Raw genomic sequence first — 23,379 nt, 5'->3', positions numbered from 1 at the left:
AAGGAGGGACCCTGGGCAGTGGGCCCAGCACAGGGAGATGTCCCCAGCCAAGAGGCCCTGCAGGCCGGACTTGGAGGAGGATCGTAACCCCAACGGGGTGGGGGTGATGCTAGAAAGAAGGGTCCTGCCACCTAGAGCCTGAGGGCGTGTCTGACCCGCAGCATCTCTACAGCACAGCCAGGGCCTGAGCAGGAGGCCTGGGATGTGTGAGGAGCAGACTGAGCTGCCCTGACATTCCAGCCATGGCTGGTTGTGTTATTGCTGCTTGCTGTGTTCTCCACAATATCTGTGAGAGTAAGGGGGAGACGTTTATGGCGGAGTTGAGGCAAATCGCCTGGCTGCTGCTTATGCGCAGCCAGACACCAGGGCGGTTAAAAGAGCACAGCAGGGCGCACTGCGCATCAGAGAAGCTAAGTAGAGTACTGACTCGAGCGGAGAGGCAAAACCATTCACTGAGCCCTGCGGGGCAGATTGGAAATGTTAAAGTGGGCAGAAAACAGAAGACAGTTATTCCTCCTCGGAGAGGGAAGATCCTTGATGAACACTGCTGGGTACCAGGAAATACCAATAGATATCAAGCTCTTGTAGAGCCTACATCTGGGGCAAGCCTACCTAATGGGCTCCAGCCAGCCAATGTACCGACTAATACCATCAAAGGAAGAGTACCAGTGAGTCTTCTAAACTCAAGTTTGAAGGCTGTCGAGTTGCAGCCTCAAAACAGAACTGCAGAGGTACACTGGCCTGAGGGAGTGGTTCCTCAGGTGAAGGTAACATTTGTAGAGAATGGAAATGAGCTGCGGGTGACAAGGTGGGAGAAGGGAGGACAAGTTGCCTTTCTTTGAGAAAGATGTGGTGAGAGATTGCCAGTTCCAGTTCAAGTGGCACGCCAAGGGCTGATTCCTGCACAGGCGGCTAACTTAGGGGAGTTGCCAGAGAAGTCTTTTCTAAGGATGAGGTGACTAATTTTGATGACTGGGTCAAAGGTGTCCATGACAGGCCAAAGACAGCCAGTGAAGTTGCTCTCAGTACAACTAAAGAGACAGCCCAAAGTAGGAAAAGGACTTATGATCGCAAGTCCAGTGGGGCTCTCATCAGACCTGGTGACTGTGTACCAGTTCGTAGCCATAGATGCCGGAGGCGTAATAAAATACAGGACAAGTGGGAGTCAAATCCCTGTACTGTGGTCACCCACAACAATCCTGAACTGCCGGTTTACACTATCCAGTCTGAACGAGGAGGTCCTGAGAGAGTGGTATATAGGGACCAGCTAAACGTTGGACTTTTAGTCTGACCAGGGCTCGTAGGAGGCATAGAGCAGCATGTCCCGACTCTTGAGGAGACTGAAACCAATTGGGCAAACCCAAACCCTGACGAAAATGGTCAGATCCCTCAAATTGACCTGGTGTTACCCGGGGACAGGGGAATAGAAAAATGGGTAATGAACCATCAGTCTTAAGAAGATCCCAGAGAACTACTAAAGCTGTACTGCCTGTGAAACTTGGAGATGATTGTTATTGGTTCTATATAGTGTTTCAAATAATATTGTCATGTATAGTATGAAGAAGTAGACGTAGAATGTTAAATATGTTAACTGTTCTTTTGATAATTATTAATGGGTTTTTTATATGACATGATGTGGGTATATGTTGTTAATATGGGACCAGGATATACTGGTGTGAATATTGTGCCTGTGGCAATATTTTAGCAAGGGGGAATGTAAGGGGACTGTTGTCCCCACACTAAAACTCAATGAGGGTTTTTTGGTGGGCTAGCGCCCAGTGCCAAAAGGAAGGGGAAGGGTCAATGGGAAATCAGGACCCTGAGACTGACAGTCCCCAGGGGCAATGGGGAGAGGCCAATTCTCCAGGTCAGCCTGATTGACAGGTCAGGCAGGCTAATCAGGGAGTCAGGAGGCCAGTGTGGGTCCCGTCCTCCGGGTGAGCTGGAATTGCCTGGGTAAGACAGAGTGGGGCCGAGCTAAGGAGAGAGCAGGGGCTCGAGCTGAGCTGGGGAGCAGAGCTGTGCTAGCCAGAGAAGCAAAAAAGCAACCCAGAGAGCAGGTCAGTGCTGGGAGAACTGCAGCAACCAGAGCCAGAGAGGCCAGAGAAGCAGCCCAGGGAGCTGGAGGCAGAGCAGCCGCAGTGCTGAGGCAGAGTGGAGCTGGAGCTGGAGCAGTCCGGAGTCGGGTGCAGTGAGCAGCTAGGGAAAGCGAGGGGGGACCCAGGTTAGGGTGACCAGATGTCCTGATTTTATAGGGACAGTCCTGATTTTAGGGTCTTTTTTTAAATATAAGCTCCTATTACCCCCCACCGCCTATGCTGATTTTTCACACTTGCTGTCTGGTCACCCTACCCTGGGTAGCGGGCCCAGCGCAGGGAGACGCCCCCAGCCAAGAGGCTCTACAGGCCAGACTTGGAGGGGGATCGTAACCCTGACGGGGCGGGGGCAATGCTGGGAAGAAGGGTCCTGCCACCTAGAGCCTGAGGGCGTGTGGCCACCGCCAGAGCAAGTGTCCGACCTGCAGCATCCCTGCAGCACAGCCAGGGCCTGAGCAGGAGGCCTGGGACTTGTGAGGAGCAGACTGTGAGCTGCCCTGACATTCCAGCCATGGCTGGTTCTGTGTCCCCGTGCCACAGAGTGGGGGTGACATGTTTTCCTTTAACCGTTCCCATTTTTTCCTTATCTTTTAAATCGGTTGTTGCTTAATAAATTGTTTTTGCTTTGAACTGCATGTAATGATCAGTGGGTCAGGGAAGCATCCAGTGCAGAGAGTGCACCCCAGAGTGGGGACACCCTAGCCCCTGCCCTAAGTGACCATGACAAGGTTGGGGGTCGAGCGGCCCAGGAATCCTGGGCCCTGCCTTGTTGGGGTTACGAGGACTCTGCCAGACAGGAGAGTGGAAGGGGCGTCCTTGAGGGCAGGGAGGCCTCTGGGTAAAGGAAGTGGGAGCGAGGACTCAGATCCTTCCGCTAGCCCATTTCACCAGGGTAGTGTATAAGCCAGGAAAGTTCCTCACAATAACGGGACCATTCCCGCATCTGGTGTCTATTTGCTTATGGGACACTGATATGAACCTGGTGTGAGTTCTAGACAATGACCTGGGCCAGGTCTATACTGTGAAGTTTTGCTGGCTTAGCTCTGTTGGCTAGTATAGCTCTGCTGGCAAAACTCCCTGTGTAAACATAGGCGCCGACTCCGTGGGTGCTCTGGGGCTGGAGCACCCACGGGGCAAAATTAGTGGGTGCAGCCAAGCTCCCCACCCCACCTCACCTCCTCCTCCGTCTCCTCCCCTGAGCGCACCCTGTCCCCACTCCTCCTCCTACCTCCCAATGCTTGCCGCCACCAAACAGCTGTAGCAAGCTCCGGGAGAGAGGGGGAGGAGCGGGAACGTGGCGCGCTCAGGAGAGGAGGCGGGGAAGAGGCGGGGCCGGGACGGGGATTTGGGGAAGGGGTTGGAATGGGGGAGGGAGAGAGGCGGGTCGAGCACCCACCGGCGCCCGTAGAAGTCGGCGCCTATGTGTGTAAATGCAGCTTATATCAGCAAAAGAGTCATAAGAGCGGTCATACTGGGTCAGAGCAATGGTCTAGCTAGCCCAGTGGGTCAGAGCAATGGTCTAGCTAGCCCAGTGTCCTGTCTTCTGACAGTGGCTAATGCCAGGTGCTTCAGAGGGAATGAACAGAACAGACAATCAAGTGATCCATCCCCTGTCTTCCACTCCCAGCTTCTGGCAGTCAGAGGCTAGGGACACCCAGAGCATGGTTTTGCATCCCTGTCCATCTGGCTACTAGCCATTTGGGCCTATCCTCCATGAACTTACCTAATTCTTTTTTTAACCCAGTTATACTTTTGGTCTTCACAACTTCCCCTGGCAATGAGTTCCACAGGTTAACTGCGTTGTGTGAAGAAATGGAGATATCCTATCTCCTAGAACTGGAAGGGACCTTGAAAGGTCATCATGTCCAGCCCCCTGCCTTCACTAGCAGGACCAAGTACTGATTTTGCCCCAGATCCCTAAGTGGCCCCCTCAAGGATTGAACTCACAACCCTGGGTGTAGCAGGCCAATGCTCAAACCACTGAGCTATCCCTCCCCCCCAAGTACTGCCTTCTGTTTGTTTTAAACCTGCTGCCTATTAATTTCAGTGGGTGATCCCTGGTTTGTGTGCTATGTGAAGAGGTGAATAGCACTTCCCTAGTCACTGTCTCCACACCAGTCATGATTTTATTGCCCTCTATCATAGTCTCGCTCAATCGTCTCTTTTCCAGTCTTTGTAATCTCCTTTGCTGGGATAGCTCATGCCCCTCAGGGTGTGACTATGCCGGCAGAACAGCACCTTTCACCAGTCACGCTGCACCCAACGGGGCACTCCCCACGGCTGCACTAGCCAAGCTGGTGCTGAGAAGACAAAAGGCCTTTTTGCCGTTGCAAGCTGTTGTCACTCGGGGCCCGCGGCTGGTGTAGCTGTCCCGGCAAACTCTTTCTAGTGTAGCCAAGGCCTGGGTGAGCAGCCTGGGGGCACGGCCAGGCCAGGTCGGAGGCTGCTCCATTCACCAGGCCTTACTCTGATAACAGCCTCCAGGCGTAGCTGTCACTCTGCTAAAGGGGAGCGGTGCTGCTAGCTGGATGAACCCGCTGGCGCCTGCTGCTCCTGCCAGCATGCAGTAACACAGCCGCCTCCGCACCCAGCTTACCTTTGGCGCCACAAACTGCGACATTTTGTTCACCACCCACTTTGGTAACGAACCTAGAACAAACCCGAGTTACTCAGACAGCAAGCGAGGCAGCCCCAGCGCTCCTCCGGGGCTGTCTGTCCCTCTCCGTCCTTGTGTCTGGCAGTCTAACGGCGTAAATACCAGAAAGGCAGCTTGGCAGCAGGTAATGTACACTCTGTGGGGCCCAGTCCCTCCCTGGCGCCGATGCCTCCTCACGAGGGCTCTAAGCTCCTGTCCGCACTTAGTTTCTTGTTAAGTCTCCTGTGACAGCAGGGCTGGAGCATTAGTGTAGACAAGGCCAGTGCTCCCCGGGGCTCCTAGGCCGGCCTGCCGCACAGTGGTCTGGCTTGGTCTCTTCCCCCTCCCCAGAAAGTCAGTAATGCTGCAGACACCACCAGGAAACCGGCTTATGCATAAAACCGATGGGCAGATTTCCCAGGCGCCACCCCATGGAAACCGCCTGGCCCCTGCCTGGATCCCAACAGCAGCCTCCAGAGCTTGGGGGGCAGGGCTGTGGGGCTGGCAGTACCCTGGGGATGGGCTCAGAGCTCGGGGGGGGGGGGCAGGGCTGTGGGGCTGGCAGTGCCCTGGGGATGGGCTCAGGGGGCAGGGCTGTGGGGCTTGGCAGTGCCCTGGAGATGGGCTTGGAGCTCGGGGGGCCGGGCTGTAGAGCTGGCAGTGCCCTGGGGATGGGTTCAGAGCTCGGGGGGCAGGGCTGTGTGGCTGGCAGTGCTCCAGAGATGAGCTCAGACCTTGTGGGGGGGCAGGGCTGTGGGGCTGGCAGTGCCCTGGAGGTGGGCTCCGGGGCAGGGCCGGGGCTAGTTCTGATGAGACGGCAGGGAAGAGAAGGCTGCAGCACATAGAATCATAGAAGGTTAGGGTTGGAAGAGACCTCAGGAGGTCATCTAGTCCAACCCCCTGCTCAAAGCAGGACCAACACCAACTAAATCATCCCAGCCAGGGCTTTGTCAAGCCAGCCTTAAAAACCTCTAAGGATGGAGATTCCACCACCTCTCTAGGTAACCCATCCCAGTGTTTCACCACCCTCCTAGTGAAATAGTGTTTCCTAATATCCAACCTAGACCTTTCCCACTGCAACTTGAGACCATTGCTCCTTGTTCTGTCATCTGTCACCACTGAGAACAGCTGAGTTCCATCCTCTTTGGAACCTCCCTTCAGGTAGTTGAAGGCTGCTATCAAATCCCTCCTCACTCTTCTCTTCTGCAGACTAAACCCCAGTTTTCTCAGCCTCTCCGTGTAAGTCATATGCCCGAGCCCCCTGATCATTTTTCTTGCCCTCTGCTGGACTCGCTCCAGTTTGTCCACATCCCTTTTGTAGTGGGGGGACCAAAACTAGACACAATACATAACCAGCGTGTGAGCCGGGTGAAGCCGAGCACAGGGCACAGCAGCTGGCAAACACTAACCAATGGGCCAGGCCACCCAAGGTGGGCACAGGAGTGCAGCAGTGTCCCCAAGGGAGCCCAGTGGAGAAAGGGGATGGGGCGGCAGGGGGAGTGGGCAGCAAGCCCCACCAGCCCGTGGGCACTGGACAGACAGGTGGAGCTGGGTGTGTCCATCTGTCTGGCTCTCACATAGTCTTCTGCTGTCCTACTGATGTCCCCTGAGCTGCCCTGCCCCAGATGGGACGGGAAGGGAAGCAAAGGGCTGGCTGCTCCCTTGGGGACAGTCCGTGTTCTTTCCCCACTGTTCATCACCAGCTTTGTGTTTGGGGGGTGCTGGGAATTTGGCCCCATCCCTTTGGGGGGTGTCTCCCCCCCAGGTACAGCATGTCAAGCAATACTTCCCCCTGCACGGGGCTGCCTCTGCCCCCCAAGCCCCCTCTGCCCCGCCAGGAGGAGCTGCAGCATTCCCCTTGGCTCATGTGCCATGCTGGGCGCTCACCTCGGGGGTCCACCTGGGTGAGGTAGTAGAGGGTGCAGCCGTGGGGGCCGTTGGCCTTGACCAGGTAGCCCGTCTGCAGGGACACGGCCCTCACAAAGTCCTTCCGTGGTGGGTACTTCTGTAGAGACACCACACACAGATCAGTGCCTGCTGTGCACCGGCTCACCGGGCAGCCACGCCACACAGGAGCTGTGCTCCAGCCCGCTCTGCCACAAGTTGTGCCCCCTGCGGCTGGGAGGCCAGGTCCGGCACCAAGGCTTGGCCTGGCTGGGCCTTTCTCACCAGCATTGCCCTGACCCCCACCCCTGAGCCAAAAGGCCAGTGCCTGATGCCAGGCTGGGGAGCTTGGTAGAGGCCTGGCACCTCTGCGTGGTGCCAGGCAGCAGGAGCAGAGCTGCGGTCAGCGGGGTAGGGGCTCACTGGGTGCTTGACGCTGTAGTTGATGATCATGTAGTCGTTGCCCAGGGGCAGCCAGGAGCGCAGGGTGACAAAGTCCCTGTTCTTCAGGGGGCTCGGGCACTTCCCTGCAAGGGAGAGAGTCTGTTATCCCCCAGGCACCTGCAGGCACGTCCCCCGATTCCCTCCCACGGACACCCCGCCCTGGGTTCACTCGCACAGCTAGGACCTTTTGCAGGGCCAGGTACGGTTCCCAATTTTCTAATCACACAAAACCGAATAACCCTGCCCCGCCCCTTCTCAGAGGCCACGCCCCCGACTCGCTCCATCCCCCCTCCCTCCATTGCTACTTTTCTCCACCCTCACTCACTTTCACCGGGCTGGGGTTGGGGAGAGGGAGGGGGTATGGGCTCTGGGCTGGGGGTGCAGGCTCTAGGGTGGGGCCAGGAATGAGGGGCTTGGGGTGCAGGAGGGGACTCTGGGCTGGGCCAGAGGGTTGGGGTGGGGGGGTGCAGACTTGGGGTGGGGCTGGGGATAAGGGGTTTGGGGAGCAGGAGGGGGCTCCGGGCTGGGGCAGGGGGTTGGGAGGGGGTGCAGGGTCCTAGCGGCACTTACCATGGCTCCGAGGAAGCGGCTGCCAGGTCCCTGTGGCCTCTAGACGCATGGGTGGCAGGCACGTCTGCGCAGTGCCTTCGCACCCTCAGGCACCGCCCCCCGCAGCTCCCATTGGTCACGGTTCCCGGCCAATGGGAGCTGCGGAGCTGGCACTTGGGCGGGGGCAGCGTGTGGAGCCTCCCTGGCTGCGTATGAGCCACAGGGACCTGGTGGCTGCTTCCTGGAGCAGCGCGGAGCCAGGGCAGGTAGGGAGCCTGTCTTAGCCCCGCTGCGCTGCTGACTGGACTTTCAACGGCCCGGTCACTGGTGCCGATTGGAGGCTCCAGGGTCCTTTTTGTGGTCGAAAACCATATGCCTGGCAACACTAGGCCCTGCCTGACGTGAAGGGTGGCAGGTGAGGGGCCCAGGGGAGGGTAGGAGTGTTGCACTATCTCCCCAGCCCCCCGCTGCCCTCACTCACAGGCATAGTATCCCACATCGGCGTTGGCTGTCAGGCGCCCAATGTCATAGGTCTCAATGACGTTGGAGTCCCATTTCTTGCGATAGTGGGTGTCATGCAGCACGTCATAGAGTGTCGCAGCCGGCACGTCCTTGCAGGCGATGCGCAGCTGCAAGGGGAGGATGGAGGGAGGGCTTGCAGTCAGCGAGGCTCTGACAGGAGCCCAGCATGCCCACACGGGCCTGGGGGCGTGGGCAGGGCGCGCCAGGGGCAAGTGTGAGAGAGGGGCACATGTGTGTGACTGCAGCCGCCTGCCCATGCATGTCAGGTACATCGGCACAAAGGAGTAGTGTGGCTCATTGCGGTTAGTGTGTGGATATGTATGGGGGGTGGCCCAGCAGAGTGCGTGCTAGGATAACAGCAACCTAGGGCTGGAAGAGCCCTCCAGAGGGCATCTAGTCCAGCACCCGGCACTGAGGCAGGACTAACTATACATATAAAATGATGGGGTCTAAATTAGCTGTTACCACTCAAGAAAGAGATCTTGGAGTCATTGTGGATAGTTCTCTGAAAACATCCACTCAACATGCAGCGGCAGTCAAAAAAGCGAACAGAATGTTGGGAATCATCAAGAAAGGGATAGATAATAAGAGAAAATATCATATTGCCTCTATATAAATCCATGGTACGCCCACACCTTGAATACTGCGTGCAGATGTGGTCACCCCATCTCGAAAAAGATATATTAGAATTGGAAAAGGTTCAGAAAATGGCAACAAAAATGATTAGGGGTATGGAACGGCTTCTGTATGAGGAGAGATTAATAAGACTGGGACTTTTCAGCTTGGAAAAGAGACAACTACGGGGGGATATGATAGAGGTCTATAAAATCATGACTGGTGTGCAGAAAGTAAATAAGGAAGTATTATTTACTCATAAAACAAGAACTAGGGGTTACCAAATGAAATTAATAGGCAGCAGGTTTAAAACAAACAAAAGGAAGTATTTCTACATACAACGCACAGTCAACCTGTGGAACTTCTTGCCAGAGGATGTTGTGAAGGCCAAGAATATAACAGGGTTAAAAAAAGAACTAGATAAGTTCATGGAGGATAGGTCCATCAATGGCTATTAGCCAGGATGGGCAGGGGTGGTGTCCCTAGCCTCTGTTTGCCAGAAGCTGGGAATTGGTGACAGGGAATGAATGACTTGATGATTACCTGTTCTGTTCTTTCCCTCTGGGTCACCTGGCATTGGCCACTGTGAGAAGACAGGATACTGGGCTAGATGGACCTTTGGTCTGACCCAGTATGTCTGTTCTTATGATCATCCCTGATGAGTGTTTGTCTAACCTGCTCTTTAAAATCTCCATTGGCAGAGTCCACAACCTCCCTGGGCAATTTATTCCAGTGCTTAACTACCCTGACTGGTAGAGAATGTTTCCTAATGTCCAACCTGAACCACACAGGCTGCAATGGAAGCCGATTGCTTCTTGTCCTGTCCTGGGGCTAAGGAGAACAACCGATCGCCCCTCCTCTAGGTAATGGATTTCTAAAGCAGGGTTTTCAAACATCCGACTTTCCAGGACGGCCGAGGGGACCCTCCCAGTAGCCAGGCTGCCATTAACACTTCCCTGAGTCTGGGTGCCCGCCTGCCCAGCTCTGCCTCAGCTCCCAAACCCGCTCTTCAGTCACACAGAGCCAGGCCGGGGTGGATTCCGCTGGGTGTGCAACCGGCTGGCAGTGCAGTGGGCTTATGGGAGCCTGAGAGCAGGGGGGGAGGGGTGTCTGGGGAATTAATGTGTGACACCCAGGGATGCTGGCTTTGTTCCCTTGCCCCAGTCACATGACCTGGGCCAGGGATCCCAAGGGGCTGCCTCTGGCACCTGGCAGAGGCTGGAATTAAATGCATATTAAAAATGCCAAGCCAAGCCAAATGCCACAACTGAGCCCAGCCCCAGCCACAGAGGGCACTCAGGGAATCATAGAATCATAGAATATCAGGGTTGGAAGGGACCTCAGGAGGTCATCTAGTCCAACCCCCTGCTCAAAGCAGGACCAACCCCAACTAAATAATTCCAGCCAAGGCTTTGTCAAGCCTGATCTTAAAAACTTTTAAGGAAGGAGATTCCACCACCTCCCTAGGTAACCCATTCCAGTCCTTCACCACCCTCCAAAATTCATTCATATGTAACCCTTCTGCCTGTCTGAGTTGGCAGCAACAAGGGCCGGGTTCTGTATCTAGGGGTTCCGTTTCAATAACACAATGCAAAACCAGCTCGAGCCCCCACCCAGTGACCTGGGACAATTACATACCACTCCCCGGGCGCCTCTAAGAGGCAATACTTCCCATCTTGCAAGCACGGAGTCTGTGTGTAGGAAAATCCTTTTAATAAAGGAGGGAAACAATGCAGTATTACAGTGGGGAAACACCACAAACAGGATTCATAACACAAACCATGAGCAAAAGACCCATCCCCAAGTAAGTTTGGCAATGTCCTTTTCCACTCAGGGTCTTAAGTCCAGCAATCCAAAAAATCACCCAAAAGTCTCTGTCCCTGGTCAGTGCAGCCCCAGCGTTCAAAAGTTTATCTGCAAAGTTTTACCTTCCAGCCTGGGTGGAAACAGGGGGGGGGGCACCGAGGTGTTAAGGGGCACCTTACGTGGTCCGAGACCGACTGCCCCGCCTCTCCATGGGGTTGTGCTGCAGCCTTCACCACGAGCCACTCCACCAGCTACTCCACTCCACCAGCCACTCCACTCCACCAGCCATTCTGTGAGCCGCTCCAGCTGTCCCACAAACATACTCCACTCCACCAGCTGCTCAGCAATATATCTTCAGCCCTCTCCCACAAGCACTCAGCAATTTTAGCTTTTAGTAGTAGGGGAGCCTCAGTGCTGGTGCACTATTGGCCCAAAGTGAATTCAGCTCAACAGCCTGTAACTACATTCTTAATGGAATCAAAATTAGCTCTGATATTCCACAGTAGAGACAATGCAACTGGCATTTCACACCCACAAACAATGCCCATACTATCAGATACACATCCCTACCCCCAGCCTCTCTTAATTCACTGGGTTTTAGAACCCATGTCCCTTGTCTAGCGAGTGCTACTTAGTTGATGGCGAGTCCCTCTGTCATAAAACAGTTCCACTGTCCTTGATTCACATAATCAGGGTAAGCAACAGAGAGTCCTGTGGCACCTTTGAGACTAACAGAAGTACTACTTCTGTTAGTCTCAAAGGTGCCACAGGACCCTCTGTTGCTTTTTACAGATTCAGACTAACACGGCTACCCCTCTGATACATAATCAGGGTAACTACACTTTATTCTTCCTGCCCCAATAACAGAGAAACTGGGGATCCCACAGCAGCCCAAGTGACCACTTGGGCTGCTGTGGACTCATGCTAGGCTGGGTGGGTGTGCCTATGCAAATAAGATCAGCCCCTGAAGTTCTTTTGCACAACTCACCACAATTCACCACCAGATGTCAGGGTAGAGCTCATCCTGACTCTGCTTACACATATATAACTGTAAGCATCTTTTCCTCAATCACCAGCAGAGTTTGAACTCAGAATTTCTGGGTGCAGTGCAAACCTCTACCACTTGAGCTAACAGAGGAACTGTTTTGAGCTTTGGTCTCTCCTTGGACATCTGACCATTCCATCTGGGCTCTGAGCAGTGCCCCTCATCGAGGTCTCTGGCAGGAACGACCATCCCTGCCTCTGTGGGTCTGATCATGTGGCTCCCACTTGTGCTGGGATCAGGTCCTGCTGCTGTGGCCTGGTCAGCGGCCGCGCTGGGTCTTCCAGGGCTGGCGCTTCCACTAGGCGACCCTAGGCGGTCGCCTAGGGCGGCAGGATTTGGGGGGTGGTATTTTGCCACCTGCGGCAGAAATTCGGCGGCGGGAGGTCCTTCCACTCCGGATTTTCGGCAGAAATTCGGCGGCGGGTCCTTCACTCGCTCCGGGACCCACCGCCAAAGTGCCCCGAAGACGCGAAGCGGAAGGACTCCCGCCGCCGAAGACCCCAGGCCCCCTGAATGCTCAGAGGAGGAGTGCTGCTTCCCCCAGAGCCTGTGTTTGCTGTTTCTGGTGCGTCTCACTGTCAGCGGCAGGGTGGGCAGGATGGAGGGAGGTGATTGGCAGGAAGTTCATGGGATCCCAGTCCTGCTGAGGCTCTGCTGCCTGCCTGGAGGTTGTGGCTTTCTGCTCTGTTCTCTGGGCTGGGGCTCTCTGTTCCCCTCCAGGGGCTGATGCACAGAGCACTCCACTGGGTAGGAGCTCATAGTGGGTCTGGTAGCTCAGACAGGCGAGGCTCATGTGCCAGGCTCAGAGGGGGTGGGTCCATTCCCACTGCTGCTGGCAGGGCAGGAAGCCAGCTGGTGGCTCCAGCTCCTGACCTAGCTGCATGGGGGGCTTTTTGGGAGAGTCCTGAAGCCATCCCACCCACCCTCACTGCAGGGGGACAGGCCCCTGAGGCCCTGCAGGGGCTGGGGTATTTGGGAGACTGGCTACTCTCTGCCCCAGGAAGGTGTGGGCAACGAGCACTGGCCCAGCTCCCGGGAGGTAGAATCTATGCACATAGGCTGGCACTGGTGCTGGGATGGCACGGAACTCAGAGCACTTGCCTGGGCATGCCTTGTTTTGCCCAGTGGCTTGGCCTCTCACTCCCTGAGACAAGGGGCAGCTGCATGCTGGACGGGAGATCTTTGCCACCAGGTGAGGGTGTGAGAGGCGAGCACCTCCTGGGCCCTGGGGCTGTGAATGCTGCAGGCAGCCAATCTCCCCCCCCGCCCCCCCACCAAACCCTCTCATCTGAAAACCGATCCGGCCATCCCCGTGCATTGTCCCATCCAAATCACACTCCAGAGCAAGCAGGGTTGGGTTTCTCTCCCCGGCCCCTGGCTGGGCCCTGTGAGATTAGCGGTAACCAAAGCTATTAACTGGTAACCCAAGCTGCAGCGCGGTATCAAATCCTCAAGAGAGCGGGTGCATTATTGATGAGCCCACCCAGCTTGGGTGCCCCTCAGTGCTGTGTGGCTGCAGCACCAGGTGGGCTGATGGAGACGTCTACGACCCCTCATTAGAGGCCCTGCATTTTTGATGAGGTGCTCAGCAGCTGCCAGGTAACTAGAGACAACCCTTTGCATAGGCTGCCATTGTCACCCCCCCCATTAATCTCCAACTGCCTGCCCAGCTCCCCTCAGCAGTCCCCCACAGGCACCTCGTGGCCCGGTTTGTTGCAGAACAGATGCCCCGTGACGGCGCTGGTGAAACATTATCGTCTCTTTCCTCTCCTCCTGTGGGCAGGCGCTGGGATGTCTGGCAGCCTGCTGACTGCCCCCATCGCACATCCACCTCCTAGGCCTGCAGCCTTTGGCCCCTGCCCTGATGGGCACTGCTGGGTGCACGGTGAAGCTGTACCTAGGACAGAGAGGCCCGGGCCCCCTCTTCTGCTGTACTGCCTGTGCAGGGCCAGTGAGGATACGCCCAAAGTGCACTTGGCCAACTGCGCAATGCTGAAGAGTATCTGAGCAACAGTGTGGTTGGGGTGGGCAGGTTCCAAGCCCCCAGCTCTGCAGCTTGACTCAGCTAACTGGAGGTGTTGAGAGGTGGGCTTAGCAGAGCTCAGCCAGAAAGTCGCTTACAAGAACTCCATGCATTAAAGCATCCCTAGCTCACTGGGGTTAGAGTTTCACAGCTGGGAAATTGGGGCATACGTCTCTGCAGCTTCCCCCTGTGTCAGCTCCCCTTTCCCCGCCCACCAGGAACACCCCAGCTCCCAGCCAGTGGATCTCCACGGCTTTTCCAACAGAGGCCAAAGTCCCCAACTCAGCCCCTCTGCAACCCAGCCCCCCTGCAAAACACCATCCTGCCCCACAGAAACAGGTCCCTCCCCAGCCCCTGGCGATCCAGGGACCCCCAGACTGTGCCACATAGATGGGAAACCCCACTTGACCTGCACCCCCTTGGTCCCAAGCCATTCACAGGCTGCATTGCAACCCACCGGCCTGGCGAGCACCAGGGTCCCACAGTCACACTGAAGCCCATGGCCAGAATCGGGGCGCTTTTGGCGGGGGCAGTGCCGTGAAACGTTTCTGAAGTTGGGCTGCTCCTCAGGCTCCCTACGAGCCCTGGGTAGCGGGGCTGGGGGCAGAGCTAAGGGTGTTGGATTGCAGACATGTGGAGTTTTAAGAGTGCCTGTGTTCTGTTGAACTGAATGTGCCTCTGTAAACAGCCCAGTGAGCTGTGGGTGCAGCTCCCCCAGCGACTTCAGCTCAGACATGCTTGCTCCACAGGCTTGTTCTGACTGCCAGCCTGAGCTCCGGGCAGCAGGTTGGGCTCCCTCCTCCTGTGCACCACCTGCCACAATGATTCTGCAGCCAAGCCAGGCCCTTGGTGACAACAGTGCAAGTTCTGCCTTCAAGGCGCGTGCACTGAGTGGCACTGATGGACCACGATGCACTGCCAGACTGATTGCAGAGTCTGCCCTCTCACTCCCCGTCTCCAGCCTTCTGGGGAGGATCTGAGTGAGGGTTCAGAACAGAACGTGAGTTCCAGACTGCCTCGCACCCTGGTCGTGACTGCAAGTTGCTGTTACGATGGGCTGAGCATTCAGTGCAAGTTTTCTAAAGCAGTTGCAATAGTTATGCCATGTACCTGCTCCCATTGTTGTAGTCTCTGAGCCCCACATCGATAGCCACCTTGGGGAGGCTGGGTAGCACCAACAGCCCCATTTAATGGGGGAAAACTGAGGCCCAGGCAGGCTGAGTGACTGGCCCAAGGTCACACAGGGAGACCGTGGCAGAGACCTGAACCCACGCCTTCCAAGGCCCCAGCTGATGCCTAAGCACTTGGCCATTCTGCCATCCACAGCACATGTGTGTGCATGCACCCACACACAGAATCACCCCCCCACACACGCTTCCATGCACAGTTACACACCTGCCAGAGGACACACACTGCGTGGCCATTCGCCTAAAGAGACTCTCCACCTGCCCATGTTCACACAGCCTGTACACGTTCTGGATGGGGGCAAAGCTGTACATGGCCTAAGCCACCTCCAGCTCAGCTCCATGTGGCCCCAGCTCCATTTCAGTGGCAGAGGAACAATTTCCTCCCTCTGTGCTGCAGGGCTAGCCCCACAACGGGGAGTGTGTGTGTGGGGGGGTCAGGTCTGGAGAGTGAGTGGGGGCGGGCACAGTGCACCTTGTCTAGCTCAGGAGGGGGAGCAGCTGTCCCACATCCCACAGACTGGGCAATCAGTGTATATAGAGGCAGCTCAAGAAGTCAATATTGAATCTCAATGAATCTCCCCAGCTAGCACTGGCCCATAATGCACTGGGCCAGACACCGTGGGAGCCCATGGCTGATGTATTGTTTTCTGCCCCTCTGACACCCTGCCTGATGGATGCACATCACACATGAGCAGTGCAGGAGAGCTAGCCCAGCAGGCAGGAGAGATGGTAAAAGCATTCATAGTTAGGAATGTCCCCTGTGGGGCAGGTACCCCCATGCAGAGATACTCAGGCCCCCGTGGGGCAGATACCCTGTACGGAGATACCGAGGCACCCTGTGGGGGGTATCCCCATGCGGCAATACCCAGGCCCCTGTGGGGTGGGTATCCCCATGCGGGGATACCTAGGGCCCCTGTGGGGCAGGTAGCCCCTTGCTGTGATACCCAGGGCTCCTGTGGGGCAGGTATCCCGATGCGGGAATACCCAGGGCCCCTGTTTGGGGGATACCCCTGTGCGGTGATACCCAGGGCCCTGTGAGGCAGGTACCCGTGAGGCGGGTACCCCCATGCTGTGATACACAGGGCCCCTGTGGGGAGGTACCCCCGTGTTGTGACACTCGGTGCAGGGTGGGGTGTGGAGGAATGAGTAACAAATGGAAGATGAAGAATTTGGTTTGCACCATTAATAGGCAAGTAGCAATTTTTAAATTCCCTTTCCCTTCCTACCCACTAGTATGTTACTGCTATCCCCCCCACTCCACCCATGGGACCTGTGCTGCCCACAGTGCCAGGTATATCGACCCTTCTGCTGCTCCTGGCCGTGTGCCCGTCTGCCCATGTCGGTCTCCCCAGGTGATGTCCTAGTGCCTTTGACAGTCCCTGTGTCACAGACATGGCATGGCAGCTGTGCCATGGGGCCAGCTCTGTTCTGGTGACCTCACCAATGGCAGGGCCACTCTCCTCCTGCCCTGCGATCACTGGCTGGAGAAGATGCAGAACAGCTGCTCATCTACAGGACTCAATGCATTTTCTGTTATTACCCTGAATAGCCCCCGGGAGCGTCACCAGACTCCCCCTCGAGCCTTTGCTGACCACAAGGCAGGCTGCAAAATCCGTGCAGCCTCAACTGGAGCAGAGCGGTCCAAGGGCCCCTCCCCCTGGGGATAAACATGCTTCTGGGAACACCCTGCCCCTGCTGGCTAGTTAACCCCCGGGGGCCTTCCCAGCTACTCTAAGGTGCTTGCGCTCCATACTAGTTCCCACGTCCAGGGCTTGCTGCGGTTGGGCTCAGGCCAGTCCCACAGGAGGGAAATGCCGCCAGTGGGGATCTATGGCAGCCTGCTGTGGGCTCCAAGCATCCATGTGACTCTTGGAATGCTGGCAGCCCCCGAGCATGCCATGGGTGGTGCGTATGCCCATGTGTGGCTAGTGCCTCAGCCAGCGCAGCACTAGAGCGCCCCCTGCTGCACTAGGGGCCAGCTCAGATTTGGAAGCACAGCATAGAACCCTGGACAGCACCTCATTCTCCTCTCGGAGCATGAGCCCTTCTCCCCTTCATGCCTAGCGGAGCCTGCACGGGGCCATGGCACTGACTGGGGATCGTGGGCTGGGGGAGGGTGGTGGAAATCAGCAGCTGCTCCCCTGGGCTGCACTGTGTGGGCACCATCCATGAAAGTGCTTTGGTGTTCCAGCAGGACAGGCCTTGTATCTCAGCAGCTCAGTATCACTAATGCATAACTCACGGACTCCTTTGCAAAGCCAGACAGAGCCCTGTCATGCAAAAAAACCACACTTGTGATGACATGTTTTCTGAGCTCATGCAGTCCTCCTGCACTGATAGGGCACAGCTTAATGCATGGAGGCATTCAGTGGCAGAGGCCAGGAAAGAATTAAGTGAGTGCGAAGAGCGGAGGCAGGACGTGATGTTGAGGCTAATGGGGGAGCAAACGGACATGATAAAGCGTCTGTTGGGGCTGCAGGAAAGCCAACAAGAGCACAGATCCCCGCTGCATCCACTGTATAACCGCTTTCCCTCCTCCCCATGTTCCATAGCCTCCTCACCCAGGTCCCAAAAAGGCGGGGGGGGGGGGATTAATAAAGAAAGAATGCATGGTTTCAAAACAATGGTTACTTTATTTCGAAGAGGGGAGGGTGGTTGGCTACAGGGAATTAAAATCAACAAAGGGGGCGGGTTTGCATCAAGGAGGAATATACACAACTGTCACACCGAAGCCTGGCCAGTCATGAAACTGGTTTTCAAAGCCTCTCTGATGCACAGCGCACCTTGCTGTGCTCTTCTAATTGTCCTGGTGTCTCGCTGCTCAAAATCGGACGCCAGGCGATTTGCCTCAACCTCCCACCCCGCCATAAATTCTCCTTACTCTCACAGATATTATGGAGCACACAGCAAGCAGCAATAACAATGGGAATGTTGGATGCGCTGAGGTCTGACCAACAGTGACAGCGAGCTTTTAAACGTCCAAAGGCACATTCTACCACCATTCTGCACTTGCGCAGCCTAAAATTGAACTGCTCCTTACTACTGTCCAGGCTTTATGAACGGATCCCCTGAGCAGGAGAGCAGAGTTACAGCGGAAGCGGTAGATGACGACGGTTAGCAGTCCTACTGCACAGTCTGCTGCCAGCAGCATCCAGGAGGACCAGAACGGATCCCCTGAGCTCGTCGCTGGGGAGCAGGAGAGCAGAGTTGCAGCGGAAGCGGTGGAGCCGTCAGGGCCGCCCGGGGGGAGGGGGGGGCAAGTGGGGCAATTTGCCCCAGGGCCCCACGAGAATGTCAGAGGCTCCCCCCACCTTTGCCTTCCCCCATCCCCCGGCGCCTCAGCGCGTCATGTCCAGGAGCGGCCCTGGACAGCGCTGCAGTGGCGTGGCTCGGGCGGGGCCTGAGGTCCTCCTGCTTGGGGCCGCGTGGTAAGGGGGTGGGGCTGTGAGCTCCGGCGGGCTGAGCGGCAGGAGCTCCTGGACGCAGCTTGCTGAGGCTCTGGGAGAGGCGGGGGTAAGCAGCATGGTAAGCCCCTCTGAGCCGGGCACCACCCGACCCCCACCTCCAAGCCCAGCCCCTCTGAACCGGACACTCCGCCGACCCCCACCTCCAAGCCCAGCCCCTCTGAACCGGACACTCCGCCGACCCCATCCCCCCACAGCCCTGACCCCCAGCTCCGAGCCCAGCCCCTCTGAACCGGACACCCCCTGATCCCATCCCCCCACAGCCCTGACCCCCAGCTCTGAGCCCAGGCCCTCTGAGCCGGACACCCCCCAACCCCAGCCCCCCCAGCCCTGACCCCCAGCTCCGAGCCCAGCCCCTCTGAGCCGGGTACCCCCCGACCCAGAGCCCAGCTCCCCACCCAGCCCTGGGCAACAGTAGCGCCACCCCCAGGCAGCAACAGCCCATTGGCACCAACCATCACCATCACCCAGTGACAGCCCATTATGTAATTGCAAATGTATACATACCATTAAAGCATTTACTGTTTTTAAATAATGTATTTCATGTATTTTCAATTTATTAAAAATTAATTTTTGAATGTATTTCACTGGTTATTTTTTACATTTCCAAATACATGTTACTATAGTATTGCAACTTTTTTTATGGAAGGGGCCCCCGAAATTGCTTTGCCTCAGGCCCCCGTAATCCTCTGGGTGGCCCTGGGAGCCATACACCATGCCCTGGAGGTTGCTAGGAGCTGGGCAGGGAAGACGTTCCCAGAACCCCCGGCCAAGCTACATGTCTGATGAGGACGGTTAGCAGTCCTACTGCACCGTCTGCTGCGAAGCCAAGGGGCTGCTGCTGTGTAACAATGCCAGCTGCTGCAGGTGCTTCTGTGTCGAATGCTTGGAGGTCCGGGTAGGGCAAGGTACCTTGGCCAAGGCAAAAGAGCAAGAGCCCTGGAACTGTTACATGTGTCAACCACAGAAGTGCTAGGGGGTGTTACAGCGCCAACCGGACTGGAATGTATGGCTGCAAGACTTCTTCACTAGCAACAAAGGACAGGAATATGATGCACCTAAAATCTAAAAAGGCCTGCACATTTCCCAGAGTCACTACCCTTGATGACAGAACGTCAATGATTGCATTGGCTACTTGGATCACAGCAGCCCCCACAGTAGACTTGCCCACAACAGCAGCAGTGACGGTGAGCTGAGTGGGCTCCATGCTTGCCGTGGTATGGCGTCTGCACGGGTACCCCAGGAAAAAAGGCGCAAAACATCTGCCGTTGCTTTCACGGAGGGAGGAGTGACTGATGACGTGCCCCAAACCACCCGTGACAATGTTTTTGCCCCATCAGGCATTGGGAGCTTAACCCAGAATTCCAATGGGCGGTGGAGACTGCGGGAACTGTGGGATAGCTACCCACAGTGCACCGCTCCATAAGTCGATGCTAGCCACAGTAGTGAGGATGCACTCCACCGACTTAATGTGCTTAGTGTGGACATACGCAATCGACTGTATAAAATTGATTTCTAAAAATAGACTTCTATAAAATCGACCTAATTTTGTAGTGTAGACATACCCTTTGTTAAAGCCGTGATTTTTCCTGTTTAGCAAATTTTATGAATTTAAGCTCCCGGGCTTGTTTTTTGAAAGTTTTCTGCAGGTTTCCTTTGAGGACAGGGACAGAGAGATCAGATATTGAGTGATTGATCGTGAAAAGTGTTCACCCACAGGTGACTGGGTGTTTTTATCTTTTATTGTTTTTCTGTGAGAGTTCATTTGAGAGCATAGGCGCCAACTCTGTGGGTGCTCCGTGGCTAGAGCACCCACGGAAAAAAAATGGATGGATGGGGGTGGGGCCTAGGGCGGAGGTTGAGCGCCCCCCGGGAACTCAGGAAGTCGGCACCTCTGTTTGAGAGCGTAGTGATTGTCTGGTTTCACCCACACTGTTGTTATTGGGGCATTTAGTGCACTGGATGAGATACACCCCATGTTGTGATAGGCATGTGTAGGACCCATGGATGCTGAAAGATGTGTGGTGTGGTCTGTGGATCATCGTAGCAATGGAGATATGTCTAGAGGTTTTGCATCTGTTGTTCTGTCAGAGTCTGGTGCTGCTTTGAGTTGGTGTGTCCTGGTTTGTGGAGAACTTGCTTCTGATGATGAATTTGGTGAGGTTGGGGCGTTGTTTGAAGGCCAGAAGAGGGGGTTCAGGAAAAAATTATTTCAGGATGTTCTCCCCATTGAATATGGATTGTAATTAAAAAAAATCAGGAAAAAAACGGAAGGAGAAATCGTTAACAAATATCACATCCAGGGCAATCTCTCCACCATTGACAGAACAGCTATTCAGTCCCTGAAATTCAACCACCTGATAGTGATCAAACCAGCAGACAAAGGGAGTGCCATTGTAGTTCTCAACTGTGAAGACTACGTCAATGAGGCCAACCTACAACTCTCCGACACCACCTACAATAAAGAACTCAAAGAAGAACCCACACCAAAATTCACCCAGGCATATCATCAAATCCTTCCCCAAACAACTCCAAGAGAAACTCTACAACCTCATCCCCCATAAACCATTCCCAGGGACCTTCTACATGCTTCCCAAGATACACAAACAAGGGAACCTAGGCAGACCCATCCTATCTGGCCATGGCACTCTTACTGAAGGAATATCGGGACTCATAGAAACCATCCTCAAACCACTCACCACACAAAAGGCCAGCTTCCTTCAGGATACAGTTGACTTCCCCAGATACACCACAACATTAACAGCCTCCCTCAGAACACCATGCTTGCCACCTTGGATGTCACCTCCTTATACACCAACATCCCTCACAATGACGGCATCGCTGCCTGCCTCATATATCATAATAGAGGCTCAATTTAAATGTATACTCCAAATTAAAAAACACAGTAAGAGAACCAAAAAAGTGCCACTATGGCTAAACAACAAAGTAAAATAAGCAATGAGAGACAAAAAGGCATCCTTTAAAAAGTGGAAGTTAAATCCTATTGAGGGAAATAGAAAGGAGCATAAACTCTGGCAAATGAAGTGTAAAAATATCATTAGGAAGGCCAAAAAAGAATTTGAAGAACAGTTAGCCAAAGTAATAGATTTTTTTTTAAAGTATATCAGAAGCAGGAAGCCTGATAAACAACTAGTGGGGCCACTGGACGACTGAGATGCTAACGGAGCATTCAAGGACAATAAGACCATTACAGAGAAACTAAATGAATTCTTTGCATCTGTCTTCATGGCTGAGGATGTGAGGGAGATTCCCAAACCTGAGTCATTCTTTTTGGGTGACAAATCTCAGGAACTGTCCCAGATTGAGGTGTCATTAGAGGAGATTTTGCAACCAATTGATAAACTAAACAGTAATAAGTCACCAAGACTAGATGGTATTCTCCCAAGAGTTCTGAAGGAACTCTGTAGCAAGGAGACGCGGTCTCCTGCCCTGTCAGAAGGGGAAAGACCCGAGCTTGCCCCCTGGTGGGCAGAACCAGCCCACCTGCAGCCGCCCCGCCAGAAGCAGAGGGGCGGGACAGGAAGCAGGACTATAAAAGGCCAGCCTCCTAGCTCAGGCCTGGTCTACACTACGAGTTTAGGTCGACTTTAGCCGCGTTAATTTGAATTTAGCCTGGACACGTTTACACGACGAAGCCCTTTCTTTCGACTTAAAGGGCCCTTTAAACCGGTTTCTTTACACCACCTCCGACGAGGGGATTAGCGATAAAATCGGCCTTAGGGGGTCGGAATTGGGTTAGTGTGGACGGAATTCGACGTTATTGGCCTCTGGGAGCTATCCCACAGTGCTTCACTGTGACCGCTCTGGACAGCACTCTCAACTCAGATGCACTGGCTAGGTAGACAGGAAAAGCCCCGCGAACGTTTGAATTTCATTTCCTGTTTGCTCAGCGTGGAGCGCACAGGTGACCACGCAGAGCTCATCAGCACAGGTAACCGTGATGGAGTCCCAGGATTGCAAAAGAGCTCCAGCCTGGACCGAACGGGAGGTACGGGATCTGCTCGCCATATGGGGAGATGAATCTGTGCTGGCCGAACTCCGAAGCAGTAAACGAAATGGCAAAATATTAGAAAAGGTCTCCAAGGCCATGAAGGACAGAGGCCATAACAGGGACGCACAGCAGTGCCGCGTGAAAATTAAGGAGCTAAGGCAAGCCTACCACAAAGCCAGAGAAGCAAACGGAAGGTCCGGGGCTGAGCCGCAAACATGCCGCTTCTACGCGGAGCTGCATGCCATTCTAGGGGGTGCAGCCACCACTACCCCAACCGTGTGCTATGAGTCCCTCACTGGAGAATCACACAGGGAAGCGGGTTCGGGGGACGAGGAAGATGAGGATGGAGATAATATAGATAGCTCACAGCAGCAAGGAAGCGGAGAAACCGGTTTCCCCAACAGCCAGGATATGTTTGTCACCCCGGACCTGGAACCAGTAACCCCCGAACTCACCCAAGACCCTGTGGGCACACAGGGGACCTCTGGTGAGTGTACCTTTGTAAATATTACACATGGTTTAAAAGCAAGCGTGTTTAATGATTAATGATTAATTTGCCCTGGCAATCGCGGCCAGTACAGCTACTGGAAAAGTCTGTTAACGTGTATGGGGATGGAGCGGAAATCCTCCAGGGACATCTCCAGAAAGCTCTCCTTCATGTACTCCCAAAGCCTTTGCAAAAGGTTTCTGGGGAGGGCTGCCTTATCCCGTCCGCCATGGTAGCACACTTTACCACGCCAGGCCAGTAGCACGTAGTCTGGAATCATTGCATAACAAAGCATGGCAGCGTATGGTCCCGGTGTTTGCTGGCATGCAGACAACATCCATTCCTTATCGCTCTTTGTTATCCTCAGGAGAGTGATATCATTCACGGTCACCTGGTTGAAATGGGGCGATTTTATTAAGGGGACATTCAGAGGTGCCCCTTCCTGCTCTGCTGAACAGAAATATTCCCCGCTGTTAACCACGCGGTGGGGGGGAGGGGTGAAGTGACCATCCCAGAGAATTGGGTGTGTGGGGGAGGGGAGTTAGTTGGGTTTGTGCTGCATGTTAACCCTGAAACCGCAGCCCCTCCTTTTACATTGCAAACCCATTTT

At 55.0% G+C, this 23,379-nt stretch overlaps 1 protein-coding gene across 1 annotated transcript in view; it reads right to left on the bottom strand.

Annotated features, from left to right (window-relative positions):
* The window catches only part of LOC135882751 (START domain-containing protein 10-like), a 43,611-nt gene that overhangs the window by 2,213 nt on the left and 18,019 nt on the right, over positions 1–23,379 (bottom strand). The window contains exons 2-5 of the mRNA XM_065409769.1: positions 8,090–8,237; positions 7,039–7,142; positions 6,619–6,736; positions 4,693–4,745 (exon numbers count right to left, since the gene is read on the bottom strand). Of these exons, the coding sequence (XP_065265841.1) occupies positions 4,693–4,745; positions 6,619–6,736; positions 7,039–7,142; positions 8,090–8,237 (423 nt within the window). The remainder of the gene's footprint in view (positions 1–4,692; positions 4,746–6,618; positions 6,737–7,038; positions 7,143–8,089; positions 8,238–23,379) is intronic.

The sequence above is a fragment of the Emys orbicularis genome, chromosome 8 (genome assembly GCF_028017835.1).
Source record: "Emys orbicularis isolate rEmyOrb1 chromosome 8, rEmyOrb1.hap1, whole genome shotgun sequence".
Lineage (NCBI taxonomy): Eukaryota > Metazoa > Chordata > Testudines > Emydidae > Emys > Emys orbicularis.
The sequence above is the reverse complement of the archived record's forward strand: the minus strand, read 5'-3'. Positions and strand labels throughout refer to the sequence as shown.